Here is a 15,837-nt window from a genome sequence, read left to right as displayed (position 1 = left end):
TGTGAAGAGTATTAACTGTGGCAGCCAGCTTCATAATTTTTAAACCAATTGAACATTTAGAAGTATTAAATGAAAAGCAAAACCCAAATCCTGTGTGGCTTCATTACATAAAGCATTGGGTAAGTCCATTTCCTTGCTTTATTGAAGAGGCTTAAAGTATTTAAGAATATTATCTTAATTGCTAGATGGAATGTTTTTGTTTAAAATATCTGTCACTGATATGTTTTGGACTCTGAAATAACCCTTATTCTTGTGGTAGGGTCCTGTGATAGGGAATGTCATAGGCTCATAAGAGGGGACGGCCTTCTGTAAAATGTCTGGTTATCACACTTGTGTCTTGAGGCTGTGAGGTCTTCTAGCTGACAAAGTGTGTTGGTATTTTCCTTTTACCATTTTCTTTCTGGATTTCTTTTATTTATTCTTTAAATATTTATATCCTGATGAGCTGGATACAGGTCCCGAACCATTGAATCATTATGGAAATGCTGAAATACTTTGCTGACCAGGGATAAAGTTAAGCATATCTCTACAGTTCAGCCCGTTGCTTTGGTGAATCTAATTAATTTATTGTACTTACTGTAAGCCTCTCCCCTACAAAAAATCATCTTGCTTAAATGTATCAGCTAAGCAGTAGAAATGTCCTGAATGCTGATCAGAACACTGCTACTTCTCTGTTGCCCAATGCTAAAGGTGCTGGAGGAGAAAATGAAAAGTTAACTTGCTTGCAGGAGTGAGTTGTTTGGTTTTGTTTGGCTGTTCCTCCTAACATAAAAGCCTGGCTCACTGAATAATCCATGAGAAGCTAAATGTCTGCCAGCTGAGGTCACAAAAATAATCCTGTAAGCAGTCTGCTGTAAATGGTAGACAGGGCAGACCTAAAAAAGGCAAAGCGCCCATAATCACATTTCTATACATGTACTCACTTGGTTCCCACTGCTACATAATTCATGAGCTGTCTGATGTAGGACATAAAGAAATGTTAACTTTAATGCTGCAGATGGGGAAACTGAGGCCCAGAAAGACTGACCAGTTGGACAAGTGTGGTTAATGACACAACTCTTATTTACATGTTCAACACCAATAGGAGTTAAGCAGCTTAATGCATTCATGGGGCTGAGCTTAAGGGCTTTCTTCCAGGAAGACTTTGGAAAAGCTTTGGAACAACCCCTGAATTTCAGCCCAAATCTCCTTTTTAATCTAGTGTTCAGAGATTATATGGTGTTAGGTGCAGAATAAACATGAGATAAAGCTCCAGACTTTTTCCGGGCTGTTCTTGGATTTTTTTTTTTTTTAAACAAAGAAGCTCTCCCCAAAAAAGGCAAAAAAAGTGAGGTAGCACCAGTGCCTCAGTGCAGACAATCAAGGCTGAGATCGTAAAAAGAGGGTTCTTTGTTTCCTGAGGCCAGGGAGTAAAAAATGAAGAGAGGATTTTTGTGTGCTTTCTCATTCTTGTACTAAAAAACAGTGTTTGGGGAAGGTGTTCTTAGTAACCTATTATAAAAGATGTTAAATTTTGTCAGTAGGAAGACTGTGGAATGTGTGAAAATATGGAAGAAAATGGGGATAAACTGCACAATGGGAGATGAGATGGCATGCACTGCAGACCAAGTCAAATAAGCATGTTGGCTGGCTGGGTTACAAATGTGGTTTAAATAAAAGCTGTAGTTAGTATCACTAGAATAAAATTAATGTGTTCTTTGAACTTGCACCTTTCCTTGCAGAAGCACGACGGCCACTTCACAGTCATCCAGCTGGTTGGAATGCTGAGGGGGATTGCCTCTGGCATGAAGTACCTCTCAGACATGGGGTACGTGCACCGGGACCTGGCAGCACGGAACATCCTGGTCAACAGCAACCTCATGTGCAAAGTCTCCGATTTTGGTCTGTCACGAGTGCTGGAGGATGACCCTGAAGCTGCTTACACGACAAGTGTGAGTTTGCCTTATCTAATTTGAACAGCTGAGTGCCTCGTGCCCCTTTTATTCCAGTTTCAGGTTTGTTTATGCCACAGGAACAGCAGTTTGAGGTGGCTTGGCTCCGTTCCCAGTCATGTGATTCAATAAACACATTGGCAGTGCTGAGGGAAATTTGTTTTGATTTTTGGCGAATAAACTTTGGCAAACATTTATTTTAAGCAAATGTGCAAGTATAAGAGGGGGACCTTTTTTCCTTCTTCTTGGGTTTGGTTTTGTTGGCTATAGAGGGTTTTTTCCTCCACATTGTTACCTCTTCTGTTAGTTTGTGTTCATTTACAAAGAGATGTTTCTAAAAGAGAGGGATGGAGGAGGAGACGGTCTCACCAGTTTCACTGTTGGAAGCTTGGTGTTAAGCCTTGCGTTCATAAACAAAAATTTTCATTTTATTTCACTTCAGCTTACCTTCTAGCAAGACCTTTCTTGGATGGTTTAACTCTCGGTTCATTAATACTTAAATTCCTTATGTGATGCAATTAAATTGTTATAATGGAAAATGGGGTTTGGGTGGGATTTTTTCAGGGGAAAGTTTTTTCTGTTTGTGTCCACTGAAGTAAAAAGTTCTTGAACATGAAGAAACTTGTTCAGTTTTGACTTAGATAAAAAACCTAAATTGTACCTGCAGTATGAAGAAAGTAAGGAAAAGAGTGTGTTGGTTGTTGCCAATAAAATGACAAGCTCTGATGCATCATTTTTTTGCCATACCAAAATGTCTAGTTACAATCTTGTTACAGTTATTATCACGACATTAAGAATTTTGGCTAATTATAAGCTGATTTCAAGTAACTTTCTATCACTGAAACTAAAACTATTTCAGAGTCAGAGTAGTCTGAAATAGTACTCTCATTAGTACTCTCACAAAATGCACAGAATTTGTATGTTCCCATAGTAGGGCACAATAACAGAATTCTAATAAGAGATGATAAATTTTTTTTCTATGTCACTTTAAAAAGTGATGTATGGCCAAAATAAGGAACTCATCTAATTTAACTGTATTGGAATAAGTACTCTGGTGTAGCTGCTGAATTCAACATAGATATTATAAGGAGATTATAGATCTTATATATTTATATATGCATAGTATATGTTTACTTTTAGTTTAGGCCTAAGATAGAAGTGTTCTGATAATTTTACTGTAACTTCCACTTCTTAGAAGAAGTTCTGTACAGAACTGCAAGCTGATTAGTCTTCACTCACAAATCTCTTTGCAAGGTTTTCTATCAGGATCCATATGCAAGCTGAGGGGGGAAAAAAAATAAGCTCCAAGTTTTTACTTTACAGCACAGATTTCCTTCATTTATTTCTCGAAACCTCTTTTGCTTCACACTGCTTCTTAGTGTGAGGCTTGAAAGGAAAAATAAACATTACTGCAGCTTAACAAGTTATCACACGTTGGCTGAGCCTTGCTAATTGTCCTTGTGAGTGTGCTCAGCTGGCAGCAAGTGCCCCCAGTGACAGGCAAGTGAAGTTACACTGATCCTGGGCTAATCAGCCCAGCTGGTGGAAGGCCCTGGAAGTGGCCAAGCAGCCTCTCTCCCAGTTAGGTTCAGAAAAAATACCAAATGACAACGGGAGGCTTTCAGCTATTTTTTATCCTGTAATTTTCTGCTGGATACCAATACAGAACAATTAGTTTTTCAGATTAGTTAGAGCCTGCCTTGTTCATCATAGCTGGAGCTGCTTTTAATCAGGAAATGTTTTGTTGGGGAAAAAAAAAAAGAAAAAGGAATATTTCATGGTGATGTATCTGTGTTGAAGGACTTCCTTGAAACACAGGACAGGCTTTGATGAAGTGCTCACCCTGTGTCAGACATTTAAGGTGAATCTGTTTCGACCTTGAATTCCACAAAGATAAACAAGCTTTGAAACTAAGGTGGGAAAATGCTCTGTATCATTCTGATATGGATAAAAATCTTTGTAAATACGAAGAATTCAAAGCAACAGTCAGGTATAATAGAAATTAATAGCATTTTAAATCACTCATTCCTTCAACTCCAGCCTCCCCTGCCCTCACACCCAGACTGTTTCAGTCACTGTGGCTGAGTCTGCCCAATTCTATTCTGTTACCTCTGTTCCCTGGGAAATGTCCTCCCCTCATTCCTTGGGGCAGACTGACTGCTACATTCCCTGTTCCACGTTACACTCATTCTGGATGAGCTGGGATAGCCAAGTTTGCTGTGGGATGCTCTCACCTGCCATATGCTCCATCCCCTGGCTCTTGCCCCCCTTGAGCAAGTCCAGTAGATGTTCTCTGTAGGAATGCTCAGCAGGAAGTCAAACAGCACAACTATGACCAAAATGGGATGGGGACAGAAATATTTGTCACAGTGGCTGTGGAGGACTTGGTGAAGTCTTTCCCCCTTTAAGCAGCCTTTCCTGGTAACAGAGTGGAATGAACCCCTGGAATGAACGGGCTGTCCTGCCCTCTTGCAGCTCTCAGTGCCCATAGCTGTGCCATTGACCTTTCTGCTCATCATGAACATCTCCCCAGCAGCAGGCCCTGTGTATTACTAGAGGGTTTTATAGCACCTCTTTAGTTCCACACTGTGCTTTTGCCATGTGAAGGTTAAACCCTCTGTGTTCTCTCAAAGATTCTGGTGCTTTTAGAATTCATCTTTCCTCTCCACAGAGATTTTTACTGATAACAGCCCAGTACCTGTAGCTGCAAGAAATCTATGGAGTGGGTCTGCATATTGAATAGTGGTATTTTTAGGCTCACATCTCCCAGTACAGCACTGTCAGTGCTCAGAGGAAACTCTGATTACTTTTTATTCCCATTTCTGTCTTTGTCCTGGTGTCAGAAATTGAATGGTACAATTTGATGTTTTCTTTGGAAATAAACTACAAGATAGTCTAAGCCAAAAAATAGAATTTTTATCTGTGATGCAGTGGTCAATATTTTGTCAATATTTGCATTTGCAGACACAAAAATGTAAATAGTTGCAAAAGGCAAACTGTGGCAAAACAGGAAAGGCCCTTGTACCTTGTGAATTTACCACATCTGAGCAGGCACTGCCTTGAAGTCAGAGATCTCAGAAAACAGCTGACTTCCATGAAGGCTCTTCCTTTTTTTTTGTCTTCCAGTCTACTGAGACAAAGGATGTAAATATATTTTTGCAAAGAGTATTGTTTTGGTAAGAGTATTGATTTCTGTTTGCTATTAGGAATCACAACATTTACAGCAAGATACAATTTTAGAATAGGAAGGAGGAAATAAGGGGTAGGAACATTTGACTGCAAATCTTTGTGTTTCAGATTGATTAGAAAATTTAAACTTTGGGGCAACTGAATAGTATTTGGGGTTTTTTCTATGGAGACAAAGCTTTCATGTTTAATAGTAGTTTCTAAGGTGACAGTTACCTATAAAAAGACATTTCTAGTATATAAACAAGCATTTCTCAATACAGAGGGTATCCAGGCTCTTGGATTCCTGCTTTTAGATAGACTGTGTTATATGTTGTAGATTCATTTAGTTTAAAACACAGTCAGGGTTTGCATGTATTTCAAAAAGAACTATGTGCCTTCAGAGAAACTCTTTACATGGAGCAAAATATATATAATCAGAACTGAATCTGGGGCACTAAAAAGGACTAAAGTTGTATTTCTGTTAAAGGTAACACCTTAATAGTCTGCATTAAATCTGATTTTTAGTGAGTCAAAAAGCTGCTACAAAAGGAATTATATGACACATAGAAGTATTCTAGATTTCTTTTGTCAGCTCTATTTCTGAATTCAGCATTAATATATAAAATATTTGCTTATTTCCCTAATAGTAGTTAGAGAATTAATTCATTGCATTGCATTTCCTGAATCACTTTGTAAACTTTATGAGTCTCGCTCTTCTCAAGCCACTTGGATGAAACACCCCATCCAGGAAGATTTCAGTCTTATTTGATTGATTAGAGGAACAAAGAAGATTGATGCTAGCAATCTATATAAATACTATGAAGCAGCAAAATTTGGGGGGATCAGGATGAAGACTTTGTGATTTTTCACTTCATTACATAATTTCCACATTGCAAGACGTTTTCAGTTTTCTCTTGCTTTTACACAAACAACGGGTTTGGGGAGAGAAGGTTTAATTTGCTAGAAAGTAAAACAAGATGCAAATGATTTTCCAGTTAATTTGGGATGTTAACCAATAGTTTCTGAACAACTCCAGTGCTATGACAAGCATAATTTCCAGACATTTACTTTAAGATTCAAATTAATCATAGATCATGGAGTAAATTGGTTATTGGCAACCATTCAGAAAAAGAAGCTGTCTAACTGTAAAGGTCTGCATTAACCTGTTTTCTTGAAAACTAATTGATGAATAAAGTTGAGCACAGCTGTTGTCAACTGGTTAACTCTGAGTGTAACATGACAGGAAGGGGCTGGAGCACGAGTCTGATGAGGAGTGGAGGAGGGAGCTGGGAGTGTTTAGTCTGGAGAAAAAGAGGTTCAGGGGTGACCTTGTTGCCCTCTACAACTGCCTGAAAGGAGGTTGTACCAGGTGGGATTTGGTCTCTTCTCCCGGGTAGCAAGCAACAGGATGAGAGGAAATGATTTCAAGCTGTGCCAGGGTAGGTTTGGGTTGGATATTAGAAAAAATATCCTTCCAGGGCCACTACGTGAGATTGTAATATTGTCAGCCAGACTAGAGATGCAGCCCTCAATCAGATCCCAAAGGGCTTGTTGCATAAGTCAATTGGTGTCATTTTGCCTCATCAGGATTATTGTGTCCCTTTGCAGGAATCCAGCTGCTGGCAGCTGCTCCCAATGTCCAGATGCTGCCTGTCCCTGCTCTTAGCTGGGCTCCAGCCTGCTGAGTGCCATGGGATGCTTTTAACTGCAATATAACAGCAGGAATGACTCTAGTGGGACACTGCTACTAACATAAAGTAAATATTTTAAAGCAATTACTATCTCAGAATGTGGGCAAGAAGTCAAGGAGCAAGTTAATAAGAGTTGTGTTAATGTGCTCAGCCTGCACCAGGATGTGAGAGGTGCAGTGGTTAGTTTTAAAGTATGTGATGGAATTCGTGTCAAGTGGTGGTGAGACAAACCCCCTTCCCATGACTTGCCAGCTTCAGCTGGATCCATCCCCTGCTTGGGGTTGCAGACCCTGCATGTGCCCTCTTCAAGCCTCTGTCATCTGTTGTGCTGACCTGGACAAACAAAGAACATGCTCAGGTTGTGCTCAAGGACAAACAGCCAACTGGTAAAGGAGAAGCCAAAGGAAGGAGTGCCTTGGAAAAAAAGACTTGTTGCCTTTGGGGCTCTAACAGTGTGAGGTGTGATGGCTTTTAATAAGTAATTGTATGTTTAAAAGGAACAGAAATCCCAAACTTACTCGTTCAGGGTAGGGAAGGTGCTTGTTATTTACTTGGGCTGTTTATAGTAGACCCTGAAGAAGGAAATATGTGTCCTTGACAAAATTTAAATATTTTAGTACATTCAACATCTTAAATATTCTCCTCTGCTTTTATTCAACTTTGATCCCAAGTTATTTAAGAGGTTTTCTGATTTAACCCTCCTTAAAATTAGTGATAGAAATGTTAAGAGGATATAACACAGACCACAGCAAAAGCAGACCCTTAGGAGGAAGGTCCAAGGACAGGAATGGGACATAAATATAAACTCTCTCTCCATATTTTCCCAAACTTTCTAGTTCTGTGAGTACTCTCTTTCCCCACTGTAACAGTTGTCATTTGAGTTCTGAGAACATATGGAAAAAAGCATGAAAATTTGCATTTAGTTACACAGAATCAAAAGGAACTTAATGGTTTAATTTAATTGTAAAACTATGTAATATTACATTATTACCTCTCTCATCCCTGCTTTTGCTCTCCCCACAACACCCCCCTAAGCAGGAACTCCAAATACAGATTTGGCAGAGAAACATAGTTGGAAATTTGCATTTCACTTTTTCATTCTCAAAATCATTATGTTGATGAATTCAATGCAAGAATAAATTGTAGTGTAATCATAAACATTTGCCTTTCTTTTAGCTTGGATTTCAGCTTTTTGTTTCTCTGACTCCTCCCAGTTTCATATTAATAAGTTTGAGTATTGAATTCTATACGTATGTGCTTCTGCTCTTTCTCAGATTGGTTCTCTGGTCACCTCTAAGTGTGTTTATGAAAAATAGAGGCATGCATTTACAAATGACTTATAGGGTAGGATTGAGAATGATCTACTTATAGATCTAAACTGTCAGTGCTGTTGAAGATCTTTGTATCTAAGGAATAACTGATGAATGTTTGTGACATTTAAAACTGATAGTGATTGCATTGATTACTTTTCAGTACAGTGTTGTCTGGGAACAGTAAAGCAGATTTTGGTGCAGTGGTTGTCAACTGTTCTCCATGCATGGATTCCTGAAGTTTATCCAGTGGAAATGCAAACTTTGTTAGAAATTTCCAATGTGTGGGTTTTTGCACTGTGGTATCTTCCACAGATCTCTTTAAAGTATTCCTCCTGCTCTCAGGGCTTGAAGTCATGGTAGCAAGAAAAGACACAGGGATTAGGGTTATGAGAGGTATCCCATGACTCAGAAAGGATCTGTCTAGTGGTATTCACAGTCAGAGCTAAAACCAGCCACTGCTACAGAGGGTTGACAGGAAAACATAGACCCTACTTCAGAGATGTGAAGTGTAATGCAGAAAATTCACAGCAGTGAGTCTCTTACCCAGACCAAAAATTTGGCTCAAATCATCACTGGAAAAATCACTGTGTTGAATAATGACAGGTCTAGATCAGGAGTGTGCACTCCTGCTTCATAAAGTACAAAAATAAGGGTACGTTCACTTAGGTTAAGTGATGGAAAATTCAAAACTGTTTTAAAGATTGCAAATAGTTTTATAGCACAGTGTGTAATTAAGCACAGGACTGCTTGCTACAGAAACCCATCTGGGCCAAGATTTCAACAAGCTGGTGTTTGTTTGGTGTAAAAAGGGCTCAATATTACCAGGGAGAAATAATATCCTAGTACTACAGTCAATAACAATTTTAAAGAGAGATGAAATCTCATATTTCAGCCTGGAGAAGGAAAGAGGGAGGACAGGAAGAAATGTGAAATAAGTAACAAAGTCTGGATTATTTTCAAGCTTTCATGCCTTCCTCTGAAACATCTGATATGGTTACTGCTGCAGGTTACAGAATTTGGATTTGTGCTGGAAACACAGTGTTGATAATACTGGGATGTTTTCCTTACTGCTGAGCAGCACTTGCACAGCATCAAGGAATTTTGTGCCTTTGACCCCAACCCACCAGTGAGGAGGCTGAGGGGGGGCACAAGAAGCTGGGAGGGGACACAACCAGGACAGTTGACCCCAACACACAATTAGCCATAGGAACTCCTTTAGGTAAAATGACTGGTGCAAAAACTTCCTTGTTTAGAAAAAAAAAAAGTAAGAAAAAGACACTGGAGTCACAGATCAGGTTAAATAACAGAAGATTGTGGAATTGAGGAGAAAACCAGCCTATGAAAATACACCTGTAATTTTACTCTAGTCTGGCTATGATTAAAAGTAAGCAGTAACAGAGCAAATGAAAAACAGCAGGCCAAGAGTTTTTCTGAGCCAACATACAAAATATTTCATATGTTCTTCAGCTAGACCTTAACTATTAGGATGCTGATCTGAAAAAGTATTTTAATTTAATTAGTTTCTGTTTTGTTACTTCACTTCAGAGTACAGTGACATGATTCACCTTTCCTAATAAAATTAATCTCTAGTTTACTTTCTAAAGCAAAAAAAACCTATTTTTCATTTTTATATTTTTCTGCAGTGTTGAGTTTCTGATTTCACTTTGTAGCTGTCACACTACATTAGGGGATAACTACCTGGCTTTTTTTTTAATTCACATATGAAAAAACATTAAACAAAATATGCATCGCCAAAGACTAGATGAGGGTTTATGGGACCATTGTATTTTATTTTATTCTTCTTTATTGTTAGGATCCAGAGACAACTGTAGAAAACTATCAGTATAATTTTGTGTGTCCTGTAAAAGAAATAAAATAAAACCCTAGTTTCTAATTTGTAGTTTAATCACAATTTTAATCTGTTTAAACCTGCAATTGCCCCTGCTTTGGGAAATTAAATTTTCATTAACAGAAGATACGTGTTGGTTCAATGGGTTTGAAGTGTACCTCTTTTTTTGAGAGCACATGGCCAGCCAAAGACATGAAGCAGCTACACCTGTGTTTTGGTTTTCTCCAGACAACTTATACTTTGAAATGTTTGGATGTAACATATTGTCTTTCTTTTCAGAACTGTAATTGCCATTGCTTCTGGGGAGCTAATGATCCGATTAGTACATTGGAAAAGGCAGAGACAGGGTCAGTTTTCCCTGCAGGGCTTAAGTAATACCTTTCATTGCCTAAGAAAAAAACCCTATAAATATGTTTTTCTTCTACTATAGCCTAGAATGAAGGATTATACATCAAATATGTCAAAGCACTGACTGATTTTAACATCACCAGAGTTGGTGTTATATAATTAGCTGGTAGAATATCTAGAAACTTATTTGGGGGGAAAATGATCTTTCTTGACTTGTGGTTATACAGCTAGTGGGAAAAAAAGGGCTCTCTTTTCCCCCCTCACAGACAGTGTTACCTCACAGTCACAACTGTGAAGACTGGCTTTGGTGTAAGATCCAAAACTTGCCAGTATTGAATCCATAAAAATAGGCAACGTTACATCTCTGAGCAAATCTTAAGTAGTTATGCAAGGACAGAGGAGGGGGAAAAAGGCAATGCACGTGCAAGTAATTTCTGAAATAACAGTTAAATGAGGACTATGAATCTCTGAAAGCTACAGGTGATGTTTTCAGAAACATTACAGATTTACCAAGGCACCAAAGTTATTGACCTCTCAGCTGGACATGGGAATCTTGGAAAATTCTCTCTGTGCACACTATTCACCTTGGAAACCAAGTCCAATAAAGTTAAGCATATATGTGTATACATGCACTGTGTCCTATAAACAGTCAATGTATTTTATTGTTAGTTCTTCATACTGCTAATAGATTTTTTTTAAGTTAGCAGTTATCAGAATATTAGTCTAATTTCAAACACAGCTGAGGTTTTAGTCCCATATGGATTTAATTGCATGCATTTATAATTTTAAATCAGAATTGCCACTTTCAAACTATAATTGAAGGAGCTATTGTAAACATGCAGAACATGCCTATACATTTTTAGTGATACCTTTTTCACTCAGAGCAATACCATGCACACTTAAGATTAAAAATGTAGGTGTACTGACACAAAATCCAAGTTGTTGCTTTGTTGCTAGTTCTGTGAATGAATGTAATCCTGAATGCCTCTTTTGTTAGACTAACTAATAATGGACCACAGTTCACTTAGTATTTTAATATTCAATGTATTGCCAAGGTGCAGTGTATCATAAAATATCTTTACTGTGTTGGAACATACCTGCAGTCTCACTAAAGGCTATTGGTACCTTGCAAAGATGGATTAAGAAAACTAAATTTGTTTACTGTGTGCTGTTGAAGCTAAAAGAGTTAAGCAATTAATTGGGAAAAGAACCATTCAGCTCCAGTGATCCAAACAGCTCAGCTCTAACTGTATCATTTAGCTAAAGATCTGAGATATGGGTGCACCTGTTTTTTTACCTGGAAGTTTTTTTGCCTGGTTCCTGAAGAATTGTCCTGTGTTATATTTGCATGTGACTGGCTAGACCTGTGTTTCATAAGGAATTTCATCAATTTGAAATTAATCAAATTAGAAAGAGGCATTAAAATTTCAGAAGCACTATTTAACTTTTTTTTTCATGAAAGCAAATGGTGACATAGAAAACAAGTTCTGTTCATTTAGCAAGGGTTTGACCTAATTGATTTTAGCCTGGAATTCTGATATCCAGTCTTCAAAACACAAATCTGGGGAAAACTGAGATTCCTTGTCTTTTTTCTTACTTATGTGAGGACTTTTTGGGTGTTTAGCCTGTTTGTGGTTTGGTTTTGGTTTGTTTTCTTGTTTTTTTAAATGAGGATCAATAGTAATATATACAGTCACCAAAAGGAGGTAATAAAGAGAGGAGGGAGCAGAGCATTTGCAGGAATACCAAGGAGGAAAGCCTGATACTTCTGAAAGTAGGGAGAGTCAGGATTGTTTTGATTTTGTTACAACCTAATGTTTGCTTAATATAATCATTCACAAAGGGGGGGGGGAAATATCAGTGTTATGGAGATGCTGAAGTCCAGTCTGTACAACTTTATAAAAATGGATGAGGCAAATAAGTTTGGATGCAGAACCCTTTGGAACACTGAGGAAAATCTGAGGCTCTTCTCCCAGGGAACAAGTAACAGAACAAGAGGAAACAGCCTCAAATTCCACCAAGGGAGCTTTAGATTGGGTGTTAGGAAAAAATTCTTCACAGAAATGGTTATCAAGCCTTGGAACAGGCTGCCCAGGGAAATGGTTGTCGCCATCCCTGAAGGTGTTTAAAAGGCGTGTAGTTGTGGTGCTTTGGGACATGGTTTAGTGATGAACACAGTAGTTATGGGTCAACGGGTGGACTCAATGATTTTAGAGGTCTTTTCCAACCTAAATGATTATGTGATTCCATTTTCTTCTCTGAGTAATACTACACATTAGGAAGGTCTAGGATACATTAATGACAGAAGAGTTTGCAGGTGAAAAAGGAGTATATTTTCATATTCTTTAACTACTCTGTATAGAAAGAATTTTGCAAAGGGTAGACCCAGATAAATGTGAAAGGGTGGAGTTTTTGCTTGGTATGATTTTTACTTTTGTGTCTAGATGTGCAATACTCATGTTTCATCATCTCTCCTTTGCCCTTAAGGGGGAAACTATGGTCTGATTGCTGTTGTTTTGATATTCACTTCACCCAGAAGAAGGAAGTCAAAACCACGCACGTCTCTCATGCTTATGAATTTTTCTGCTCACTTTGATACTAATTCTAATCTTTCTCCTGTACATGATATCAAAATTGTTGTAAATGTGACTCTATAATTACAGAAGGTAGTTTCTGAAGCAAGATAGGCACATATGTTAATCTACTTTCATATCTCTGTAACTGAAATGTTAACTTCCAAATGAGACTGACCTAGTTTTTCATCTAAATTAATCCCTGGTGAAATCAGCTACAGGAATTTTCACTGACCAGGTAGGAATTGTGATTTGCCCTAAATCAGAAGGATAACTACAGAAAGAAATTATTAATTGTTTTCTTACAAGAATGAAAGCCAAACTATTTTCAGTCATACACAAGCTCTTGGGGATCTCACTTGTGCCCTTTTCTGTGTTTATCAGATTACCAAAGCCTTGCAATGGTAAATTTTTAGTCTCCTGGATTCTTTCTAATCTTGCTCTTTGGTAGACTTTCAAGTTAGCAGCTCCTTGTCCAGCTGAGAGTTCTTCCCTCCACTGTATACATGGGGAGGGATGATTCATGATTATATCATGGGGGATGATACATAGTTTACTGTTATTGTGTTTTCCTTTAAACAGAATGTCACAGGAATATTGTGGCACAGTGGTTGTCTGGCTCAAAAACGTGTTAGATTTGTGTGACTGATAAATCTGGGTCAAACATCATAGTCAGTGCTCACTACTTATTCAGGCAAAACTCCTGTTGAGGCCAATGGGAGATTTGCCTGACTAAGCACTGTGGGATTTTGCCCTTTCTATCTAAAATATTTGGTCTGTTCCTTGCGCTCTGGAGGCAAATCTTATGTCTTGTCCTTGACTGCCCCACTGTGGCTGTATCATCAGCACCTTGAAAGGTGGCAGAATCTCGAGCCTCCTGACATAAAGCACATCTTCATTGACAGCATATTAAAAAAACCGCATGTGCACAACTTGGTATTTTTTATATGTAAAGTAATTCCAAAAATCTATGTGCAGTAACTGTGTGTGCATTACTGCATGAAAAGGAAATGAGTTATTCATATTCTAGATTCCTCGTTCCCTTTTTTTCTACTGTAGAGCTTCAGCTTTTTGTTTTCAGTTGTAGGGGCTTTTAGGAAAAAAAAAAAAAAAGAAGTCTCATGTCTTTTTGTTCTCTCCTACAAACTGTTTCACGTGTTCAAATCACTGCCTATTCCATAGGAGGCTTTTGGTTCACAGTTCAGATGTCAGGAACTTATTCAATGAGGGTTAGGGCCAGTTTTGCAGAGTAATAGGTGAGGCAAATTGAGTCATCAATCAACTCAAATTTCACTGCTATCTTAAAATAATTGTCCTTGCAAGTGAAGCATTAGATGAACCTGCTGCCTTGATCTCACAAAGAAATGTGTGGTATTGGGAAATAAAGGCATGTGGAGGCTTGAAACGATGTGGGGAAACTATTTTCTTCTTAGTAATGTGGCCATGGTTACTGCTTTGATTTTACATCATTTTTGTAAAATTAGTTCAAGTGCATTTTGAGATGAGACTTGTCACCCTCTGCTGTAACACCACATCACTAACTGCGCTTTCGTTTCTGCCCTAATTTCTATCTGCTTCTGTCTTCGCTCTCAGTGCATTACCTGTTACTGCTTCCTCTATTTTCTCTTTTCACTGCAACTTGTATTATATCAGACCCTCTGACTGGAACTATCACTTTTATTTTTCCATCAAGCACTCTACTTTTCATTTAAATTTCCTCTTGAAGGTCCACATCTGAGGTTTTTAATGCAAACTCTTTCAAATAAAAATACAGTCAACTTATTCCTTATTTAAAAAAAAAAAAAGCTCTAGGTAAATCTCATAATAAATGTGTTGCACATCTCCTTAAAAGCCTGCTTATCCTTACTCAGGCTGAATAACTCCCAAATCTTCAGAGCTTCCAGTGAAATAAATACTCCTAGGTGTGGATAAGCTGTTATTCAACATGAACAATCACCTTGAGAGTGTTGGCTCTTTCTCCCACTGTAGCTCTCATGGCCAGTACAGAACACCTGGGACACAGCCAGTTGTAGTCTAAGAAAAATGCTTCTCCAAAATAAGGAAGCTGGTAACAATTATGAAATATTTACCCCTCTTTACTCAGACTCCCTTTAAATTCATTCTGATAACACACATAGGGAACTCCAAGGATGTATTAGTTTTATGCCCAAATCCTGCAAGTCAGCCATGACATTTAGCTGTTCTTCTTATTTCAGACTCTTTAGCAATGTCATGGTTATGATTAATTTATTGTATTTTTAAACACAGGCAGACATTCTCTGTTCATAGCCATCTCTTCCAGGAGAAGCCTGGAATATCCAGCAGTCTGGCCCTGGTTTCATTCTGCATCAATGAATAAACATTATACAATCATTGTAATGTCATTTTTGTATTATTTGTACTTATTTAAAACATATTTCTCTGAATTGATCATTGAATTTTCAGCAAATTAATAATTAAATCATTAGCTTCATCAAGTATCTAGTGTGACTCTCTTCAGCTGACTCTCCTCAGCCTTTTCTCTAAGAAATTAGAATAATTAATTCAAGTTGCTAAATAATTATATGTAACAACATCTTTAAGTAAATGTTATTGATATAAAGTTTAATTTGGTCTTTGTTCCCTTGGTTCAATTTTTGGTATAATTTTCTCAGAAACATCTCCCTGGCTAATCTGTTCCTTATAAGTTTAGTATGGTTCATTACAGGAATTTAAGTAATTCAAATGTGTTTTAAAAGTAAACAGCTCTTGTGCTGGGGCTATGGTTTATTCGGGATACTTACTTTTCCAATGTGCAGATGTTGATTATGGATGGAAACATATTCCCAGAAGTTGAGAGAGCCTGTGTGTAACTGCCTTGAGTAACAATTGCTTTAGTAGTACTGTTCTAAATTAAAAGAATATATGATATACTGCTCGACCTTTACTAAGTTAGTTATTTCTAAACATTTGAAGTTGCAAAAA

The 15,837-nt window shown here is 37.9% G+C and overlaps 1 protein-coding gene across 6 annotated transcripts in view; it reads left to right on the top strand.

Annotated features, from left to right (window-relative positions):
- The window catches only part of EPHA6 (EPH receptor A6), a 455,633-nt gene that overhangs the window by 393,407 nt on the left and 46,389 nt on the right, over nucleotides 1–15,837 (top strand). For all 6 annotated transcript variants that reach the window (XM_032678076.1, XM_032678079.1, XM_032678074.1 and 3 more), the window contains one exon: nucleotides 1,722–1,931. In XM_032678076.1, coding sequence (XP_032533967.1) covers nucleotides 1,722–1,931 — 210 coding nt within the window. The remainder of the gene's footprint in view (nucleotides 1–1,721; nucleotides 1,932–15,837) is intronic.

The sequence above is a fragment of the Chiroxiphia lanceolata genome, chromosome 2, assembly GCF_009829145.1.
Source record: "Chiroxiphia lanceolata isolate bChiLan1 chromosome 2, bChiLan1.pri, whole genome shotgun sequence".
NCBI lineage: Eukaryota > Metazoa > Chordata > Aves > Passeriformes > Pipridae > Chiroxiphia > Chiroxiphia lanceolata.
The sequence above is the reverse complement of the archived record's forward strand: the minus strand, read 5'-3'. Positions and strand labels throughout refer to the sequence as shown.